General features: G+C 43.7%; 1 protein-coding gene across 3 annotated transcripts in view; it reads right to left on the bottom strand.

The window, feature by feature from the left end:
• LOC106590111 (disks large-associated protein 1) overlaps positions 1 to 23,454 on the bottom strand; it is an 86,226-nt gene that overhangs the window by 5,860 nt on the left and 56,912 nt on the right. For all 3 annotated transcript variants that reach the window (XM_045710510.1, XM_045710509.1, XM_045710511.1), the window contains exons 2-7: positions 16,782 to 16,990; positions 16,566 to 16,715; positions 16,235 to 16,317; positions 6,872 to 7,293; positions 5,705 to 5,796; positions 3,382 to 3,534 (exon numbers count right to left, since the gene is read on the bottom strand). In XM_045710510.1, coding sequence (XP_045566466.1) covers positions 3,382 to 3,534; positions 5,705 to 5,796; positions 6,872 to 7,293; positions 16,235 to 16,317; positions 16,566 to 16,715; positions 16,782 to 16,990 — 1,109 coding nt within the window. The remainder of the gene's footprint in view (positions 1 to 3,381; positions 3,535 to 5,704; positions 5,797 to 6,871; positions 7,294 to 16,234; positions 16,318 to 16,565; positions 16,716 to 16,781; positions 16,991 to 23,454) is intronic.

The following is a 23,454-nucleotide window of genomic DNA, read 5'->3' as shown; positions in this document are numbered from 1 at the left end:
TTTTTAACTGCAACAGTTCCAACCTAGACATAAGATGTACAGTAGGCCTGAATGTTTTTATCTGTGCTGTTACTTAGGTTTACGCGATCAAAAAGCCTGTGTGTGTGTGTGTGTGTGTGTGTGTGTGTGTGTTCTGTTATACATCTGTGTGATGTGATCAATCTGTTTATTCCAGTTCAGAATTAAATTATTTATTGTTTTTTAACTGCAATAGTTCCAACCTAGACAGGTATGTAAGAGTGTTTTTAATGGGGAAAAATAAACATGAAATGATCTATGGGTATTTCATTGTTATTTGTTTTTGTCTGTATTGCAATTTTTTTTGGCATAAGGGCAATGAAATGTACCGATAATTACATATAGTTGTATATTTTCCTACGCTTGAGTGCCAGGAAAACACAGAATTTCTCATTTGGGTCCCATGCTGAAAATGTTTAAGAACCCCTGGTCTACAGTACCAGTCAAAAGTTTGGACACACCTATTCATTCAAGGGTTTTTCTTTATTTTAACTATTATCTACATTATAGAATAATAGTGAAGACATCAAAACTATGAAATAACCAAAAAAGTGTTCAACAAATCAAAATATATTTTATATTTAAGATTCTTCAAAGTAGCCACCCTTTGCCTTGATGACAGCTTTGCACACTCTTGGAATTCTCTCAACCAGCTTCATGAGGTAGTCACCTGAAATAGATTTCAATTAACAGGTGTGCCTTATTAAAAGTTAATTTATGTAAGTTATTTTCTTCTTAAAGTATTTGAGACAATCAGTTGTGTTGTGACAAGGTAGGGGTGGTATACAGAAGATAGCCCTATTTGGTAAAATACCAAGTCCATACTTTTGCAAGAACAGCTCAAATTAGCAAAGAGAAACGACAGTCCATCATTACTTTAGAACATGAAGATCAGTCAATTTGGAAAATTTCAAGAACTTTAAAAGTTTCATCAAGTGCAGTCACAAAAACCATCAAGCACTATGATGAAACTGGCTCTTATGAGGACCGCGACAGGAAAGGAAGACCCAGAGTTACCTCCGCTGCAGAGGATAAGTTCATTAGAGTTACCAGCCTTAGAAATTTCAGCACAAATAAATGCTTCACAGAGTTCAAGTAACAGACACATCTCAACATACACTGTTCAGAGGAGACTGTGTGAATCAGGCCTTCATGGTCGAATTGCTGCAAAGAAACCACCACTAAAGGACACCAATAAGAAGAACAGACTTGTTTAGGCCAATAAACACGAGCAATGGACATTAGACCGGTGGAAATCTGTCCTTTGGTCTGATGAGTCCAAATTCGAGATTTTTGGTTCCAACCACCATGTCTTGGTGAGATGCAAAGTAGGTGAACGGATGACCTCCGCATGTGTGGTTCCCACCATGAAGCATGGAGGAGGAGGTGTTATGGTGTGGGGGTGCTTTGCTGGTGACACTGTCTGTGATTTATTTAGAATTCATGGCACACTTAACCATCATGGCTACCAAAGCATTCTGCAGCGATACGCTATCCCATCTGGTTAGCGCGTAGTGGGACTATCATTTGTTTTTCAACAGGACAATGACCCAACACACCTCCAGGCTGTGTATGGGCTATTTGACCAAGAATGAGAGTGATGGAGTGCTGCATCAGATGACCTGGCCTCCACAATCAACCTGACCTCAACCCAATTGAGATGGTTTGGGATGAGTTGGACAGCAGAGTGAAAGAAAAGCAGCCAACAAGTGCTCAGCATATGTGGGAACTCCTTCAAGACTGTTGGAAAAGCATTCCAGGTGAAGCTGGTTGAGAGAATGCCAATAGTGTGCAAAGCTGTCATCAAGGCAAGGGGTGGCTACTTTGAAGAATCTAAAATCTAAAATATATTTTGATTTGTTTAACACTTTTTTGGTTACTACATGATTCCATATGTGTTTTTTCATAGTTTTGATGTCTTCACTATTATTCTAAAATGTAGAAAATAGTACAAATAAATAAAAACCCTTGAATAAGGAAGTGTGTCCAAACTTTTGACTGGTACTGTATATAAGGTCCCACAGTTGACAGTGCATGTCAGAGCAAAAACCAAGCCATGAGGTCCAAGGAATTGTATTTAGACCTCCAAGACAGGAGTGTCGATGCACAGATCTGGGGACGGTACCAAGAAAATTCTGCACCATTGAAGGTCCCCAAGAACACAGTGGCCTCCATCATTCTTAGATGGAAGAAGTGAGCAACCGGGGGAGAAGAGCCTTGATTCGGGAGGTGACCAAGAATCCGATGGTCACTCTGACAGAACTCCAGAGTTCCTCTGTGGAGATGGGAGAACCTTCCAGAAGGACAACCATCTCGGCAGCGCTCCACCAATCAGGCCTTTATGGTAGAGTGGCCAGACGGAAGCCACTCCTCATTAAAAAGCAAATGAGAGCCTGCTTGGAGTTTGCCTAAAGGCACCTAAAAGACACTCAGACCATGAGAAACAAGATTCTCTGGTCTGATGAAACCAAGATTGAACTCTTTGGCCTGAATGCCAAGCGTCACATCTGGAGGAAACCTAGCACCATCCCTACGGTGAAGCATGGTTGTGGCTGTATCATGCTGTGGGGATGTTTTTCGATTTGATTTGATGTTTTTCAGCGGCAGGGACTGGGAGACTAGTCAGAATCGAGGGAAAGATGAACGGAGCAAAGTACAGATGACAACCTGCTCCAGAGCGCTCAAGAAGGTTCACCTTCCAACAGGTCAACGACCATAAGCACACTGCCAAGACAACGCAGGAGTGGCTTCGGGACAAGTCTCTGAATGTCCTTGAGTGGTCCAGCCAGAGCCCAGACTTGAACCCGATCGAATATCTCTGGAGAGACCTGAAAATAGCTGTGCAGCGACGCTCCCCATCCAACCGGACAGAGCTTGAGAGGAATCAGAGAAACTCATCAAATACAGCTGTGCTAAGCTTGTAGCATCATACCCAAGAAGACTTGAGGCTGTAATCGCTGCCAAAGGTGTTTCAACAAAATTCTGAGTATAGGGTCTGAATACTTGTAAATGTCATATTTCAGTAAAAAAATAAAAAAACATTTTTTTCTTTGTCATTATGGGGTATTCTGTGTAGATTGATGAGGAAAAAATGATTTAATCCATTTTAGAATAAGGCTGTAATGTAACAAAATGTGGAAAAAGTCAAGGGGTCTGAATACTTTACAAATGCACTGGTGGACAGAAATGCAAAAAAGTTAGCATTTGGAGACAGTGGCCAGATAAACAAAACCAACGCATGGATTACTGTCACATGTTGCTTATAGATTCCTTACAGTATAACCAATATGCCATTTAGTAATTTGGGTAAATTATCCCTTTAAGGTGGATCTGGTCTATAGGGTCCACTACATTGAGTGATACCTTTATCTCTGGGGGGTCCAGGGGTTTCCAGTTGTTGGCTTTGAGTTGGTGGAGCTCATCAAATTTCAGGCTGATGTTCTCGACGGAGAGCTGCAGCATGTCCCAGAAGCCTGCTAGGTCCTGGGAACTGGGCCTCGGGTGGGAATTGGGGTTCTGATACACACAGAGAGTTTCAGTATAGAGTTTAGAGTTTGGACACTGAGGTTCTTGCCTTTACATGGCACTACACAATTCTATGGCAGCCATGTTGGCTCCTCATATTCGTGCCGTTCTTGAATTGTGGTGGCATATGCGTCCCTCGCCTTTGTAACCATGAAAAACACTGAAATTAATTACAGTTACACAACATGTTTTGCTATATATTGAACTGTTTATCAATGATCAAACATAATGCAAGTAAGTAATTTATACTGCAAAACTTTATGTTTATGCATTGTTTAAAGTACTTAGGGTAAGCATATTGGCTTGTCCCAAGAGTGATGTGTAGAGTATAGTGACATGTTTTGGGGATGTAGAATATAAATGGAGGGAACTAACATTGTGAGGAAAATGATTAATCATATCACTATAGTAAATTACAAATGTGATTTTCCCGTGTTGCGTTTATATTTCCACACTATGAGGTTGGAATAATACTATGAAATTATGAAAATGATGATAACGCCATTTTAGTGCCTGTTTTGGTGGGATGGCGTTTTGGCAGTAAATAGACCAATAAAAAAAGAGGTCCAAAAATCTCTGCCAATTACAGCTACCCAGCTAGCACTTTTGGTTCCTTGGAAGTTTTTTGTTTTACAATGGTTGTGGGAACAAAGCCATAATGTAAGTTTCCTGACTGGTGAAACTGAAAATGTTTTTTAAACATTTTGTCTGTTCTGTGAACACATGTTTTTAGGTTGCAGGGAGGTTCTGAGAACGTTTAACTCTGCTTCCTTGAAGGTTATCCTGGGAGGTTTTTATTAACGCTCTTAGAACTGAAATTATAGGTTATTTGGAGGTTTTAGAATAACCTCCTTAAAACCTTCACTGAATGTTTCAATAAGACTTTTAATAACACAGATACCTTATTTTGGGTTAACTTTTTTGAACTCCAAGCACAGATAGGACACATGGAAATTCATTTCCTTAATTAATTAATCATGTGAACACACACATTTTTTTGTGACATCAGTGAGATTTATACTTATGATCTTTGGTTCTCTATCCGTTGAATTAGTCTACTGCAGCACCAGGATGGGAAAGCGAAAGGAGGATACCTAGTCAGTTGTTCAACTGAATGCATTCAACTGAAATGTGTCTTCCGCATTTAACCCAACCCCTCTGAATCAGAGAGGTGCGGGGGGCTGCCTTAATCGAGCTAGCATTCCATGTTTTTTTTACGCATGCAAAGCTATTTATTTTAGTCTATTCAAATAGACCGCATTTCAAAGGAAACTCATTAAGATCAGGTGTGGCCAATTAGTGGGCACGGCCGACACACCTGAACACCACTGGCGTACCACACACCCCCGCAAAAAAATACCTTTAAATGATTGATGACCTTAGATATGAGCATTTGTGGCATCCATTTCAGAAAATCAACATTTTTACATTTACTTACAATATATCATTGGTGTAACCTTCATTGGTGTTACCTTTCCTACTTATGGCACAATGTTATCATAATGATACAAATTATTTAAAGTAATTAAGCTACCATATTAGTTGACTTAGAATGGGAAGAAGCACCCAGATCCATATAAATAAATACAAATCGAGAATTGTCTTCCAAAATGCTATGCCCAAATGCCATTGCGATTCAAGAACAACCCATTTACCAGAAGCACTTCACAGAATTTTCCGATTTTTAAACAATGCTATGTAACTGAATGTATAGAATAAAAACAAGATTTCCAAATACTTATGAATGAATTAATGGTACGCTCAAAGGCTCTGACATGGCATCCATTCTAAAAGTTGTCTGAACTCTCTAAACATATGGCTTTGCACAGGACTGTGTTGGGACTTGGAACCATTCCCATTTTCCTATCAGTATGTCATCGGCATACTAGTCTGGGACTATTTCACCTTGTCCCTCCACACTTCAAAGTTATTATGCTTTGAGTGGTGAGTGGTGATAGACTAGCCTACTATTCAGCTAGAAATTTGCATGCATAGCAGTGTTTGGTCTGACACAGTGTCAATTATAAGCTTGTATAGATCATCACATTATGTGACAGTTGGCTCTGATGGGCCTGCTGACACAGTAGACTAACTCTGCAGTGTGTGTGTGTGTGTGTGTGTGTGTGTGTGTGTGTGTGTGTGTGTGTGTGTGTTTACATACCTGATTCTCCTTACACAGCTCCCGAAACTGCTGGAACTTCTGAGACATAAGCAGCTGGGCACTCCCTATTGCACTGCGGATCTTCCCCAGTACTGCGGAAACACACACACACAGACTTTGCCTTTGATGAGTGCAAGGCTTTAAATATGTGGAGAGAGGGAACTGGGAACCTAAACTGTGAATTCTGATGAGAAGGGGAATGTTTATTCTGCACACCAAATAAACATACCTCCTAACGTGACATTGAGTTGGGGGATGTAGAAAACCAGCCTCCTGTCTCAATACACAACCTCGAATTAGGGGTCAAATACACCGCAGAATCACTATTCAAGGGCTGCCCAGCAGACAGTCGCCCTCACGTACTGTAACCATGTGTTCTCTCCATCGGAAATAATGCATTAGCAGTAAAGGAAGAAATCAGTTATGTCACTAGGGACAAATCTAAGGAGTAGTATTCAAGCCGAATAAAGTCTACCCCATTGGGCTGTGTGTCCCAAATGACACCCTAATCCCTATTTAGAGCATTACTTCTGACCAGAGCCCAGTGGGGCCTATATTGGAAATAGGATGCCATTTTGGATGCAGACAGTGTCAGTGTAGCACTGTTAGTGTGGAGCTATGGAGCTGGCAGCAGGCTTGAGGAGCTTATTAAGTGAGTTTGAGCATGAACACCCCCATTGAGCATTGCTGTGAGAGGTCATTATACTGTTTATCTACAGGACAGATGTGTGGCCGGGCCCATCCAGCAGCTAGCTCCCTATTGATGACTATGTCTGCAGAGGAGATAGCAGGCAACAAGCAGGCATTGTGGCTCGCTGCTATGAATGCCATGGCGGTGTCTCAAATGGCACAATATTTCCTATGTAGTGCACTCCTTTTGACCAGAGCCCTATCAAGCCCTATCTGGAGAACAGGGTGCCATTTTGGGACTCAGACAATTTCCCTCAGTCTATTTGACAGAGGGAAGGAGGGAAAAACAGAGATACAAAGAGAAGGAAAACAACTTACATGACCTTCAAATCAACATCACCCAAAAATACAAAGAGAGAAGTGACTCTACTGACTCACTCCCCCTATGCACCGCTTTTGCACCAGTTCGCACATATTCAGCTCAATGTTCATGGGTGGATGTTGTTTATGTACATGCACATGTGTTGTCCCACTCACTCTCCTCCGGCAGCTCGTTCTCCATCTCGTCCTGCTCCATCTGCCGGCACCAGCCCTCCATGCGCTCCATCTCGGCCTGAAGAAGCTTAAGGAACCACCTCCCGTCCCTGGAACACATCAACCCCCGTCCCCCCACCACCTCCATGGGGTCCTCCACCTGGTCCATCCAGGGGTCTGGCGGGGGCAGGATGGATGGGTCCAAACCCACCTCGCCGTACTCCTCCACGGTCAGGGCGTGGTAGTGGTTGCCCGAGCCCTGGATGGAGACGGTGGAGGTGGCGGCGTCCCGGGAGTACTGGCGGGGCATGGTGGCCGAGTGGCGTATCACCATCTCTGGGGCGTCGACGGGACAGTAGTCAGGGTCGTCTAGGTCGGCTTGGACCGCCGTGGTCACACTGTTGGACCTGGTCATCCTGCGGTAACTGGAAAGAGAACCACAGATTAGAGATCAGAGTTAGTGGATGTGGGGTTAATAGAAGACATGCAGGCTTAGTATATCAACACAGATCCCAGATCAGATCGGACAGGTGTGGGGTGTTTGGGAGGGGTGTCATGGGGGCGTTTGGTCACCTGGCTGATTCAGAGGCGATGGAGCGTGGCCTCATCAGTCACCGTGCCCTGCTGTAGGGCTAAGTCTTAGAGATAACATACACCCACCCTCAGGGCCCTGCTGTACAGCTTGGGGTGCAGCTTTTGATTTAGCTCGAGAGGCTTTGTGCCCCTGTAAGACTCCTCTTGCCAAGTCTCTCAGAGCAAAGTGCCAACACACCGCCACAAAGTCACACACTTGCACACAGATAACATCTTTTCAAAATACACAGATGGGCACGGGCACGCACACACACACACACACACACACACACACACACACACACACACACACACACACACACACACACACACACACACACACACACACACACACACACACACACACACACACACAGTGTTAAAGAGAGAAGTGCCAACTAAATGTACAATTAGTGGACAGCCAGCAACCAGAGACACCAGCAGACTACAACAGGATACAAGATAAACAGATAAATGACAGAAAATCATTCACACGCTCTCTCTCTCTCTCACACGCCATTTTTTACTACAGTTTACTATAGAATACTACAATACTTACTATAGAATTCTGTAGTAAACTGTAGTATACTGTAGAATACTATACTGTAGTATCTCTCGATCATGTGTAATACTTAGTATAGAATGTTGTAATATACTGTAGTAAATAACTTTTCAAAATGAGCACACGGACGCACGCACGAACACGCGGCGCATTCACGCGTTCTCATCACCCCGAGAATACGATCCCCACAGTGAAGCATAGTGGTGGCAGCATCATGCTGTTTGGATGTTTTTCATCGGCAGGGACTGGGAAACTGGTCAGAATTGAAGGAATGATGGATGGCGCTAAATACAGGGAAATTCTTGAGGGAAACCTGCTTTAGTCTTCCACAGATTTGAGACTGAGGTTCACCTTCCAGCAGGACAATGACCCTAAGCATACTGCTAAAGCAACACTCGAGTGCTTTATGGGGAAACATTTAAATGTCTTGGAATGGCCAAGTCAAAGCCCAGACCTAAATCCAATTGAGAATCTGTGGTATGACTTAAAGATTGCTGTACACCAGCGGAACCCATCCAACTTGAAGGAGCTGGAGCAGTTTTGCCTTGAAGAATGGGCAAAACTACCAGTGGCTAGATGTGCCAAGCTTATAGAGACATAGCCCAGATACTTGCAGCTGTAATTACTGCAAAAGGTGGCTCTACAAAGTATTGTCTTTGGGGGGGTGCATAGTTATGCACGCTCAAGTTCAGTTTTTTTGTCTTATTTCTGTTTGTTTCACAATAAAACATGTTTTGAATCTTCAAAGGGGTAGGCATGTTGTTTAAATCAAATAATACACATCCCCCAAAAATCAATTTTAATTCCAGGTTGTAAGGAAACAAAATAGGAAAAATGCCAAGGGGGTGAATACTTTCGCAAGACACTGTATAGGAAGGGAGGAGCAAAATGGAGTTGTGATCAGATTTGCAGAAGGGAGGGCGGGGAAGGTCCTTGTAGGCATTTCAAAAAGTTGAGTAGCAGTGGTCCAATGTTTTACCAGCGTGAGTACTACAGTCGATGTACTGGTAGAACTACGGTAGCGTTTTCCTCAAATTTGCTGTAAAATCCACAGCTACAATAAATGCAGCCTCAGGATATGTGGTTTCCAGTTTGCATAAAGTCCATTATAGTTCTTTGAGGGTCATCGTGATATCAGCTTGAGGGGGAATATACACGGCTGTGACTATAACCGAAGAGAATTCTCTTGGGAGGTAATACGGTCGGCATTTGATTGTGAGGTATTCTAGGTTGGGTGAACAAAAGGACTTGAGTTTCTGTATGTTATCACAATCACACCATGAGTAGTTAATCATGAAACATACACCATCGCCCTTCTCTTTCCCGGAGAGATCTTTATTCCTGTCAACGCGATGAACTGAGAACCTAACTGGCTGCACGGACTCAGACAGTATATCCCGAGAGAGCCATGTCTCCGTGAAACAGAGTATGTTACATTCCATGATGTCTCTCTGGAAAGAGATCCTCGCCCTGAGCTCATTTACTTTATTATCCAGAGACTGAACAGTAGCGAGTAATATACTCGGAAGTGGTGGATGGTGTACACGCCTCCTGAGTCGGACTAGAAGTCCACTCCGAATACCTCTTCTCCGCCAGCGGTGTTTTGGAGCAGGCTCTGGAATAAGTTCAATTGCCCTGGGGGGTACGAACAAGGTATCCAATTCTGGAAAGTTGTATTCCTGGTCATAATGCTGGTGAGTTACCGCCGCTGTGATATCCCAAAGTTATTTCCGGCTGTATGTAATAACACACAAAAAAAATCTGGGCTAGTAATGTAAGAAATAATACACAAAAAAACGAAAATTCTGCCATATCTGTTGGTGCCATCTTACTCCATCTTCAAGTGCTTGTCAAATTGTGAATGAGAGACTGATGAAGTACGTACAGTCTGCGCAAAAAAACAAAACAAAGCAACTTTTTTCAAATCATCATTAGAGTTACATCATACAAAGTATTTCAAATCAAAACATATAGCCCAACGTTTGTAGAACAGCTAAAGTTACATTACTAACTCTAAATTAAGCATATAGGAGTACCTATTTCTTTGTTAACTGCATGTGCGCACCTCAAATCACTTGGAGAAAATATCCTTTCTATATTCAGCTTTGTTCAATTGTATTCTTCATACTATAAAATAATATAAAATGATGCCACGGAATCCTAAGCAAATCTTGTCTGCTAAATGAACTAGTGTAGCCCACAGCCATATGGCATAGCCAGATCAGGAACTAACATAAGGACAACTTAGAGTATACTTTCCTGTTCTTCTGAAATAGACAACAATTTCTTCATATTATGTCTCTTTAAACCTGTCTAAAATAAATAATGGATTTATTGTGAATGTGTAGGTTATATTTCATGGATGTATTAGATTTGGTTTTTAATGTAGATGTTCCAAAGGTCTGCGTCAGTGGCTTGTAGGCTATGTGTGGAGCCAGGAGATGCTAAATATGTTTATGTTCATTTCCTGTCAATTACCGTGAGACCGGCAATTATTTACTTGACAATCACCGGTTGACAAAATGTTGTGACCGCTACAGCCCTACTAACATGAATGACAGAAAATCATTCTCTCGCTCTCTCTCTCTGACATGACCTGCCCACAGGGTGACAAACAGACCCTGAAGTTGCTCCATCCATCAGCCTCACCCCATCTCCGGCCAGTCCCTCCTCCTCCACTTCACCCATTTATCTATACCTCCTCTGCTCCATTAATCTCCCTTCTTTCATGAACAGAGAGCAAGAGAGGGAGAGGAGCGGAAGAGAACAAACACACTCACAGTGGAGGGCTACCAGCGCCTCTGTGTGTGTGTGTGTGTGTGTGTGTGTGTGTGTGTGTGTGTGTGTGTGTGTGTGTGTGTGTGTGTGTGTGTGTGTGTGTGTGTGTGTGTGTGTGTGTGTGTGTGTTCGCAGCAGTTAAAGAGTAACTGTGCCCTGATCAGGTGTTTAGTCATAATGATCTCAGGCTGCTTTGTAGCAGCTCCCTCCTAGCAACTTCCTGTCTCTGTCAGGGCAGAGAGGGGCAAGGCCAAACACAAGCCAGATTGACTGAGAGAGAGAGAGATAGAGAGAGAGGGGGTGGAGTAGGGAAAGAGATGGAGGGAGTGACAGGGACTGAGAGAAAAAAGAGAGAGAGAAGGGAAGAGGGAGAGAAGGAAGCGAGCGCGAGGGGGGGTGGAGTAAAGAAAGAGGGAGGAAGGGAGAGAGAGAGAGAGAAAAAGAGAGGGTGGCAGTAGGGAGAGAAGACAAAAGCAACACAGGTTATTTTTACAGTGCCGTCAGGTGGAGTCCTTCACAGGGCCTTGTAAATTACTTCAGTGGTTAAGGGAGGCCTGCTCTGCTCTGTTGTGTTCTACTCTCTTCTGCTCTACTCTGCTCTGCTCTACTCTGCTCTGCTCTACTCTGCTCTGCTCTGTTGTGCTCGGTTCTGCTCTGCGCTACTCTGTTCTGCTCGGCTCGCCAACTGGGGGAAAAGCTGCTCCAAGACTGGATGACTGTCAGTCTGGATTGTGGCTACAGTGGAACTTGTATATTGTATTGTATTGTTTTCTTCTCTCAGCTCCTAGTTTGTTCCGGGCTAATTCTGGATAAGCCCAATCCCAGTTTGGGTCAAAATGTAAAATGCTCAGCACTAAGAACTGAAACGCATCAGTAGGAGGGAATCACTAGGAGTCCCAGGCATATTAATGGATCCTGCATGTCATGTGTGTATCCCAAATGGCACCTTTTATAGTGCACTACTTTTGACCAGAGCCTTTTGAACAGAGATCTATGGGTCCTGGTCAAAAGTAGTGCACTACGTAGGGAATAGGGTTCCATTAGAGTCGCAGTCCATTTCTCTGTCCCTTTGTCCTCTTTGACAGGACCATAAAGCAGTAGAAGGTCTGACTGTCTCTGACTTTTCAAGGCAGTCAAAGTGGGTTGAGGACGATATGATTTGAAAACTAGGACCACTATAGACCATAAACACACCCACATTCCATTTTACCAGTGACTGCAAAGCCAGCTGTGGAGAAAAAATCCAACCTTCACCTACCCCATTTGCTGCCATGAGTTGACCATATGGAATGTGTGGGGTCATGACATAAGTCGGAACATCTTTGTAGAGTAGTTGCTGTTTGAATGAAGATTTGAAGTTACATTTAAATTGGTAGTGTTGTATTCGGCGGTGTTAAGTACTTAAGTAATAATATTTTAAAAGTACTACTTAAGTAGTTTTTAGGGGTATCTGTACTTGACTATTTATATTTTTGACAACTTTTATTTTTATTCCACTACATTCTTAAAGAAAATAATGTGCGGTGCATTCGGGAAAGTATTCAGACCCCTTGACTTTTTACACATTTTATTACATTACACTTTTATTCAGAGGTGGAAAAAGTACCCAATTGTCATACTTGAGTAAAACTAAAGATACTTTAATAGAAAATGACTCAAGTAAAAGTCACCCAGTGAAATACTACTTGAGTAAAAGTCTAAAAGTATTTGGTTTTAAATGTACTTAAGTATAAAAAGTAAAAGTATAAATAATTTCAAATTGCTTATATTAAGCAAACCAGACGGCACCATTTTCTTTTCATTTTCAATTTACGGATAGCCAGGGGCACACTCCAACAGCATTTAAAAACAAAGCATGTGTGTTTAGTGAGTCTGCCAGATCAGAGGCAGTAGAGATGACAAGGGGTGTTCTCTTGATAAGTGTGTACATTTCACCATTTACTTCACCACGTACTTTTGGGTGTCAGGGAAAATGTACATTATTTTATTTAGGAATGTAGTGAAGTAAAAGTGAAAGTAGTCAAAAATATACATGGTAAAGTAAAGAATAGACACCCCCAAAAACAACTTAAGTAGTACTTTAAAGTATATTTACTTAAGTACTTTAAACCACTGGCCTTATTCTAAAATTGCTGAAAAAAAATCCTCAATCTACCTACATACAATACCCCATAATGACAAAGCAAAAACAGGTTTTTCGAATTTTTGCAAATGTATTAAAAAGAAAAAAAACCTATATCACATTTACTTAAGTATTCAGACCCTTTAATCAGTACTTTGTTGAAGAACCTTTGGCAGCATTTACAGCCTCGAGTCTTCTTGGGTATGACACTACAAGCTTGGCACACCTGTATTTGGGGAGTTTCTCACATTCATCTCTGCAGAGCATCGCTGCACAGCAATTTTCAGGTCTCTCCAGAGATCGGGTTCAAGTCCAGGCTCTGGCTGGGCCACAAAGACATTCAAAGACTTGTCCCAAAGCCACTCCTGCGTTGTCTTGGCTGTGTGTTTAGTGTTGTTGTCCTGTTAGAAGGTGAATCTTCGCCCCAGTCTAAGTTCTGAGCGCTCTGGAGCAGGTTTTCATCAAGGATCTCTCTGTATGTTGCTCCGTTCATCTTTCCTTTGATCCTGAGTAGTCTCCCAGTCCCTGCCACTGAAAAATATCCCCACAGCATGATGCTGCTACCACCATGCTTCACCGTAGGGATGGTGCCAGGTTTCCTCCAGATGTGACGTTTGGCATTCAGGCCAAAGAGTTCAACCTTGGTTTCATCAGACCAGAGAATGTTGTTTCTCATGGTCTGAGAGTCTTTTAGGTGCCTTTTGGCAAACTCCAAGTGGGCTGTCGTACTATGGAGCTCTGTCAGAGTGACCATCGGGTTCTTGGTCACCTCCCTGACCAAGGCCCTTCTCCCTCTATTGCTCAGTCTGGCCGGGCGGCCAGCTCTAGGAAAAGTTTTTTTGGTTCCAAAATCTTTCCATTTAAGAATGATGGAGGCCACTGTGTTCTTGGGGACCTTCAATGCTGCAGAATTTATTGTATCCTTCCCCAGATCTGTGCCTCGACACAATACTGTCTCTGAGCTCTATGGACAATTCCTTCAACCTCAAGGCTTGGTTGTTGATCTGACATGCACTGTCAACTGTGGGACCTTATATAGACAGATGTGTGCCTTTCCAAATCATGTACAATCAATTTAATTTACCACAGGTCGACTCCAATCAAGTTGTAGAAACATCTCAAGGATGATCAATGGAAACAGGATGCACCTGAGCTCAATTTCGAGTCTCATAGCAAAGGGTCTGAATACTTATGTAAATAAGGTATCTGTTTTTTATTCATAATAAATTTGCTAACATTTATAAAAAACTGTTTTTGCTTTGTCATTATGGGGTACTGTGTGTAGATTGATGAGGAAAACAAAATATTTAATCAATTTTAGAATAAGGCTGTTATGTGGAAATGTGGAAAAAGGGAAGGGGTCTGAATACTTTCTGAATGCACTGTACTTTCTACTCCATACATTGTCCCTGACACCAAAAAGTACTCGATACATTTTGAATACTTAGCAGGACAGGAAAATTGTCCAATTCACACACTTATCAAGAGAACATCCCTGGTCATCCCTACTGCCTCTGACCTGGCAAACTCACTAAAAACACATGCTTCATTCGTAAAATATGTCTGAATGTTGGAGTGGGAGGGGGGGCTACCCCCCCATAAAAATAAGAACATTGTGTCATCTAGTTTGCTAGAAAGGAATGTGAAAATATGTATACTTTTACCTTTGATAATTAAGTATATTTTAACAATTACATCTACTTCTAATACTTACACATACTTAAAAAGAAATGTAGACTTTTACACAAGTAGTATTTTACTGGGTGACATTTACATGAGTCATTTTGTCTGAGCAGACAGCTGACAGATGTCTTGAAAAGGCAGCCAGGTTGTTTGTAGTGTTCCTCTCTTTTACTGCTCTCCTCCACTCCCTCTCAGTTTGGCAGGCTTAAGCCCAGTTCAAACACTGAGGTGAGGTTATGACCCCCCACACACACAGGCACGTACGCACACACACACACACACCTTTTCAGTGTGTGGAGTAGGGCCACAGAAGAGATGCACTCTCACCGTCTGGGAATCTAGCATATAGGGGCACTCTGCCCAGACCATGACCTCTCAGAACGGCCGTGCTGCCACACACACACACACACACACACACACACACACACACACACACACACACACACACACACACACACACACACACACACACACACACACACACACAATCAAACATGCACCAAGGGAAGACACATGGGTGACATTAAACCCCAGAGCCACTGGACTAGTGGAAGTGTCTACAGGAGTTAATGTTTGCCTTGGCTGCTTGGAGATGTGCCTCCTTTTCAATGCTTGGCTAGTCAGCTGAGGAAAGCTCTTTGAGGAAAAACTCCAGATTACTTTGTCCCAATTGGCACCCTATTCTTTATGCAGTGCACTACTGTTGACCAGGGCAAATAGGCCCAGCCATAGGTCTGCAGTCCTGTACATGACCTTGGTAGGTTGAGACTGGGCTCTTTGATTCCTAACCATGTTCTGTGTACAGTATGAAATCAGATTACTGCGTCTAGTACAGTCTCTAAAAATTGGTCATCTCCCATCAGCTCTGACTAACAGAGTTACTGTGCTAAGTGGATGGGAGTTACGCAGGCAGACACACTGACACATAGCTGCCTGCTGTGTGACATATTTTAACACAACTCCAGGAACCAGGAACATTCCCTGACTTCCTGCCTATGCAAACGCTCCTTGTATAAGTCAGTCAGGGGCCAGGGCAGTTGTCCAATGAGGTGGTCAATTGGCATGCTATAGGGGCTTAAGTATAAGGGTTTAGGGGGAGATAGGGGACCTATAGGAGCTGTTAAGTGTAGGGCAGGGAAAGGGGGAGTTGGGGTTGGGGGGGTTGTACATGACCATGTACTGAAAAGAACAGGACACTGACAGAACCCCCCCCGGCCACATCACAAATGCTGCTGCTGCAACAGATGGCTGTCAACTAACTGCCCCCACTCCCTTCCTATCCCCTCCCTCCAACACATCCTCCACTTCCCCAGCTGTCACTGCATGCATGGGCCCCCTAGTCAAGGGGCTCTGATGCCCAAACTCCTCCGAGCTGGGGGCAGCTGTTGTGGAGTGAGGTGTGGGGTGGGATGGTGGACCCGACAGCCTACAGTCACAAGGCCCAACCCGAAAGTACACATTTATATACATACAGCTCTCAGGCCTGAGGGGGAGTGTCAGAGAGAGGTGCCAACGGATTGCACAATGAGTGGACAGTCAGCTAGCAGAGACACCAGCAGTCCGCAACAGGATACAAGAAAAACACGAACTTGAATGGCAGAAAAATCATTCACACGCTCCCGCTCTCTCTTTCTCTCTCACTTCTCACCATCTCTCCTCTTCCACCTGGATGCCTACTGATTGGAATTTGGAGTGCTCCTCTGTCCCCCCAACCTCCTCTGGTCCATCCACCTGCAACCGTACACAGATTTTTTGGGGGTTTGTATTTTTATATTAACTTTATTTATACAGGTAAGTAAATTAATAATCTCTCCTGGACAGACTATGTAAACATAAATGGTAGAATCTGACCAAATTACGCAAAATTTTTGTTCTGGTTTAACCGACAATTAAGAACAGACCACAGGTCAGTGTGTGGTCAGCATGTAGTCATTGTTGGGTCAATACGGTCAGAGGCATATCTGTGTCTGTTCTCTGACCTGTATCCCTATGGAGAGGCACTTCCGGAGGGTGTCTCTCTTGCTGTCGGTGGAGGCAATGTTGGTGGCGGTGATGGTGCTGTTGGTGACATGCTGGCTGGCTGGGCCGTGGACCTGGGCATTAGCTGCCTCGATAGCTGCCGTCAGGGCCTTTATAATAATAATAAAATAAACAATCAAATTTGATTATACAATATACTTTATTATATGATATACCTTCATACTGTCGATGCTCTCTCTGGAGTTGGACAGGCCGGGCTGGGAGGTGCTGATGTGGGTCCGGGGGCCTGACCCCCCGTCCATGTAGGCGTCCTGGGCCGAATCGGTGCTGCTCTGGGCCGTGATGGAGATGAAGGGCTTGGGCGGGGTGGTGCGCGGCGGTACCGGCGGAGGCATCTTCTTGTACGTGGTGATGCATGACGACACTGCAGAGGGGGACAGGAGGTGGAAAACCTGGTTAGAAAAAGCTACACAATATACAGAGAAAACGACAAAATTATGGAGAAAATATATTGATGACACCGCAGCGGGGAAGTGGGAAAAACTGGTTAAAAGTCTACAAAAACTACAAAATTATGAAAAGAAAAGAATATCAGTGCAGAGGGAATGTGGGGGAAAATGATTCGAAAAAAACGACACAAAAAGTTAGAGAACGAACATATATAAAAAAAATAGTTATACCTTTTTTTGCAAGTACGTACAGTACAGCGCATTTAAGCCTGTGATATAAACTATTCAAAGTTGGCCTTCATTTTTTTATTACCTTTATTTAACTAGGTAAGTCAGTTAAGAACAAATTCTTATTTACAATGATGGCCTACCCCAGCCAAACCCGATGACGCTGGGCCAATCGTGCGCCACCCTATGGGACTCCCAATCATGGCCAGATGTGATGCAGCCTGGATTTGAACCAGGTACTGCAGTGATGCCTCTCGTACTGAGATGCAGTGCCTTAGACCGCTGCGCCACTTGAGAACCCCTTTATGGGCGTGACATACTGATTATTGATTTGTACGAGGGTTTGGGGAGGGTTAGGGGGAAGGTGTTGTGGGAGATGATTGGTTGGTAGATTAAGCCGATTAAGCCAATGCCTATGCGCCCGGAGTTTCTCCCGGTCTTTTTATATTAGCTAAGGACGGCCATGTTTGGGCGGAAGCTTTTGGGCGGAAGTGCCTGGGAACGAGATTAAGTACAGTAGTGACTGAGTAGTTCACAGGGCGATTAGCTAGGTTTGCTGTCAAATGAACAAGTAGTGTAGAATAGGAGCATCTTTAACAAAGCTTAGTTAAACTACTAAAAAGATTTGTCTGTTGGTCACTTCACTTGAACTATGGATCTAGTCTATTGTTGCTGAAAGCTGCCATCCTGATCTCCTCTATTGCCTGACCTCCTTTACGTAATCATAACAGGCCAACTGCGTGTGTGTGTGTGTGTGTGTGTGTGTGTGTGTGTGTGTGTGTGTGTGTGTGTGTGTGTGTGTGTGTGTGTGTGTGTGTGTGTGTGTGTGTGTGTGTGTGTGTGTGTGTGTGTGTGTGTGAGAGAGAGTGTCTATAAACAAAGACGTGTACTGAGTAATGAGGTAGGGTGTCACTGCAAACAAGCCCTAACGCAAAGATCAATTCTCAAACAAACAAGATCCACAAATTCACTCATACATACATCAGTTCTCTCTATCACTCTCTCTCTCTCTCTCTCTCTCTCTCTCTCTCTCTCTCTCGCTCTCTCTCTCTCTGTCAGTGAGTGCCATCTCCGATTACAGCGACAGGTTGGCAGTTATGCAGGCCCTGGTCTCATAAGTGTGCAGGGAGTCCACACAGAGCACATCAAATGGCACCCTATTCCCTATACAGTGCAATACTTTCAACCAGGCCCTGGTCAAAATAGTGTACTTGGTCAAAAGTAGTGCACTAGGGGATAGGGTTCCCACACAATATTTCCAAGGCACTAAACACAGAACATAATACCACAGAACATAGCAGTGTTATGCCTTTGATTTCTCCTCCCCATGTCCCCATCAGAACTAGGTTATTGGCTGACTCCTGTCCCAGAAACTAGGACAGTGAGTGAATTTCCTGGATCCCTTTAATCCCTGAAAAAGACAAACATCCTAAAGCGTACAGTGGGAGCGGCGTACAGTGCCCATTGTCTGCCAAACCCTGAGTGCGGAGCACGGAGTGTGTGTTTGTGTGCGTGAGTGAGTGTCGTGTCAAAAACCATTAGATAAAATGTTTATGTGGGCCCACCCCACTGCTCTTGACAGCTACATTACCGCAGCAAAGGTGAGAGGGTTGCCTGGCTGGCGGGCTGGCTGCCTTAAAGCCTCCCATCAAGACCACGATTGAATTCATCCTCAAAGGCAGCCATGAGTCTGTACAGTCAAGTTTTGACAAGTTCAGATAAGGATGCTTACATTAATAAGATTGTATTTTGATTAGATCATTGAAGCTAACAGGAAGAGTTGCCAAAGACTACGTTACCAGGTGTTAGCTAACGCTGTACTACTTGTTCAAGAAAATAAGTAGCACAATTTATATATTAAGACAAATACATTGTTTTTTTTGTGCCATCCAGTTAAAGTTGTAACAGTGCAGCACAGCCTTAAGCCACCCTGTGAGAAAGCATCCTACACTCAAAAGAATGCTGGCTTAAAAACAACCCAATTTAGGTCAATATTGGACAGAACACACTTTATTTTGACCCAGCCACTTGAGTCACTTATGCTATTTTTTCAACTAATTGATCTTTAACCAATCACATCAGATCCTTTTCAGAGCGGATCTAATTTGTCAAATTACCAGTTAGTGAAAATAATATTAGAATTGGGCTTCCTATGTGAACGCAGCCTTAGCTGGGTTATTGGGTTATTGATGCTGGGTAATCGAGCTACCAGGTCAGATCAGAAGACTGGAGGCGTGGCTTAGTAGGGGCGTGGCTTTCAAATAGTTATTTCTGGAATTATATTTACTCTCATGGGTGGCCAAAAATAACTATTTCAATGCCACACTCCTACTAATCCAAGCCTCCAGTCTTCAAAGAAAACAACGAAACTAAGTGGGTCAAAATAACCCAATGTGTGTTCTGTCCACTATTTACCCAGCGCTGGGTTGTTTTTGACCCAGTTCTGATGTTTTGCAGATGTCTCTATGGGTCTATGATTGAAACATTGCTAATCTCTACAAAGGTCACTGAGTACAGACCAGTAAGTATAAGCACCCACCCACACTGTCTGTGTTCCAAATGGCACCCTAATCCCTTTATAGTGCACTATTTTTGACCGGGGCCCATAGGACCAGCTCATTGGGCTCTGGTCAAAAGTAGTGTGCTATAAAGGGAATAGGCTGCCATTTGGTACACACACACTGACTGACACAGATAGAGAGAGAGGCTATGGTCTTGGCCTTGCCAGGCGAATAGGGAGCAGAAGTTCAGGGGATTGAATGTCAGTCTTTTTGAAGCTCTATCGCCTGCAGTCACACACACACACACACACACACACACACACACACACACACACACACACACACACACACACACACACACACACACACAGTCTTGTACTGCTAACCTTGTTGGGACACACAATTCAGTCCCATTCAAAATCCTATTTTCCCTAACCCATAACCCGTACCCTAACTTTAACTCTAACCTCAAAACCTAACCCTAACTCCTAACCCTAACCCATAACGTAATTCTAACCCTAACACTAATTATAACCTTAACCCCCTAGAAATAGCATTTGACCTTGTGGGGACTAACAAAATGTCCCCAATTGGTCAAATTTTGGTTTGCTTACTACTCTTGTGAGGACCAGAAGTCAATACCCACCCACACTCCCACACACACACACACACACACACACACACACACACACACACACACACACACAACACACACACTGTGGAGAAGGCTTTAAAGAACATTGCATTTGAATGTTTCTCCATTAAGAGGGGTATGAAACTGGAGACAACGCCATGCCCCTCCTATCTGTCACTGCTCTGCTCTGCTGTGGTCAGACAGAGAGGAGGTGAGGACTGGGCTGTGTATGCTGAGACAGGTTACGTAAACACGCTAAAGAAGCTCGAACATGCCCCCCCCCACACACACACACACAGGGCTGTTGACACAGTGCAGCCAAACATTTCAATCTGTCATGACCACCTCAAGGCACACTGCAGACTTCCTGGTCTGCAACTGATTGGCCCACCATCCATCTGAAACTATTGTCTGTGGTGACCTGGGCAACACTGTGGTGTGTGTGTGTGTGTGTGCTTAGCAACTTAATGTACACAGTGAACTTCATACATCCCTCACAGAGACTAAACCAAGAGCTTCCAGATCTGAGCATCCCAATCCCGCCACTTGATCTCCAAACCAAAATTCCACATAAAAGAGTCCTAGTTCAATTTAGCTGACCATATGACACAATGCCATTACAGTGATGTGGGGGTAAATTACAGAACAAACGCAATGATAAATTATGTCACGGAGGCCTCTCAGGGGTGTGTGCTTAGTCCCCTCCTGTACTCCCTGTTCACCCACAACTGTGTGGCCATGAATGACTAGAACACCATCATCAAGTTTGATCACTGATGGCGATGAGTCAGTCTACAGGGAGAAGGTCCTAGACTTAGCAGTGTGGTGCCAGGACAACATCCTCTCCCGTCAGTAAGACCAAGGAGCTGGTCTTGGACTATATGAGAAAGAGGGGAGAGCACGTCCCCATCCACATCAACAGGGCTGTTGTGGAGTGGGTTGAAAGCGTCAAGTTCCTTGGTGTCCAGATCACTAAGGACTTAACATGGTCCACACACACCTGCACAGTTGTGAAGAGGGCAAGGCAGTGCTACTATGTTCTTTCTTCCCCTAAGGAGGCTGAAAAGATTAGGCATGGGCCCTCGGATCCTCAAAAGTTCTACAGCTGCACCATCGAGTGCATATTGACTGGCTGCATCACCGCTTGGTATGGCAAATGCTCCGCCCTTGACCCCAAAGCGCTACAGAAGGTGGGGCCGAGCTCCCTGCCATCTAGGACCTCCATATCAGGCGGTGTCAGAGGAAACCCACATTGCCAAAGACTCCAGCCACCCAAGCCATAGACTGTTCCCTCTGCTACCGTCCAGTAAACAGTACTAGAGCATCGACTTTCGGTCCAACAGGCTCCGAGACAGCTTCTACCTCCAAGCCATAAGACTGCTAAATAGTCAATTAATGGTACCCAAACTATCTGCACTGACTCTACACACATTTTAGAATCTATTAGACTCTATATACATACTCACACACACACTACATTGACACTCCCACACACACACATTTTTACACTCATCATTTGCTGCTACTATGTTCTTTATTTTACTCTTATTTAACATTTTTATTATAACTGTTTTTGTACTTTTTACCCCTTTTTCATGATATCCAATTGGTAGTTACAGTCTTGTCCCATTGCTGCAACTCCCGTATGGACTCAGGAGAGGCAAAGGTCAAGAGCCATGCGTCCTCCGAAACACAAACCTCCCAAGCAGCACTGCTTCTTGACACACTGCTCTCTTAACCCAGAAGCCAGCCGCACCAATGTGTCGGAGGAAATACCATTCAAATGGCGACCGTGTCAGCGTGCACTGCGCCCGGCCCGAGACGGGGGTCGCTAGAGTGCAATGGGACAAGGACGTCCCGGCCGGCCAAGCCCTCCCCAACCCGGACGACGCTGGGCCAATTGTGTGCCGCCTCATGGGTCTGCCCAGGATCGAACCCGGATCTGTAGTAATGCCTCAAGAACTGCGATGCTGTGCCTTAGACCGCTGCGCCACTCGGGAGGGCCCTTACTCTTATTATCTTTCCTGATGCCTAGTCACTTTAATCTGCCTCCATGTACATATATACCTCAAATACATTGTACCTCTGCACATTGATATGGTGCTAGTACTTGTAGTCCCTGTATATTCTTGTGTATTTTATTTGATGCATTGTTGGGAAGGGCTTGTAACGAACGAGATGAGGTAGAGGAGGTCATCGCAAGCCCACCCACACATACACCAGACAGTTTCAAGTATGCAGTTTGTCTGAAGGAACGCTGTGGGAGGAATGTGACTCTGGATTCCTCAGCTCCATTAGGAGGGAATGTGTTCCCGCTTTAAATGAAGAGCAGCTTATAAAGGCTTCATAAAGCCTCAATAAAGCCTTCTTAAGCACTACATACATGTGTTGCAAATCATCTATAACTGTATCCATAACATCTGTTAAATTGTGTATATTATATTACTCTAAATTAAAACAATTCTAGGATGGTCCAACCTCTTTCGCTCTTGGGTGCATAGCCAACATTGGACCTGACCTCAACTTTCCCCCAAATGCTGTGCTGCAGGATGACATAAAGTCATGCATAGCAAAAAAACGTTGGTAGGGCCCTTTAAAATCAGTTTTATTTTTTGCCTAATTCCGTTATATTTCTTTGGGTATTTCTTTATGTTTTTTGTTTCACAGGTTTCTGATTTCTCCCTTTTCTTATCGTTTTCGCTGTAAAAAAGCACAAATTGTTTATAGAAAAATGGATGCTCTATGGTCACAACAATGTTTAAGCCCCATCAGGGGATGACATTTGATATCTGGGAAAAATCTAAGATATTTACATTTTGAGTGTAGTTACCCTTTAATTGAAGTGCACATGAACCTAGCCCTGTTTGGTTAGCAGTGTTTCTTTTGCACAAATGTGACGGAGTTTGCAAATCAAATACCCACTGGACAGCTTTAAACGGGTAAGTTAACTAATTTAAATGACCATAAATAAAAGTTGTGTTTAGCTAGATTACATGCAGTGCTTGACCAGCACCTAAACTGTTCTACTGCTTGAGCTCCTGTTCCTCTTATAGAATATTAGCTCAAAAGTATTGTG

Source organism: Salmo salar, chromosome ssa29 (assembly GCF_905237065.1).
Source record: "Salmo salar chromosome ssa29, Ssal_v3.1, whole genome shotgun sequence".
In the NCBI taxonomy this organism is placed as follows: Eukaryota; Metazoa; Chordata; class Actinopteri; order Salmoniformes; family Salmonidae; genus Salmo; species Salmo salar.
The sequence above is the reverse complement of the archived record's forward strand: the minus strand, read 5'-3'. Positions and strand labels throughout refer to the sequence as shown.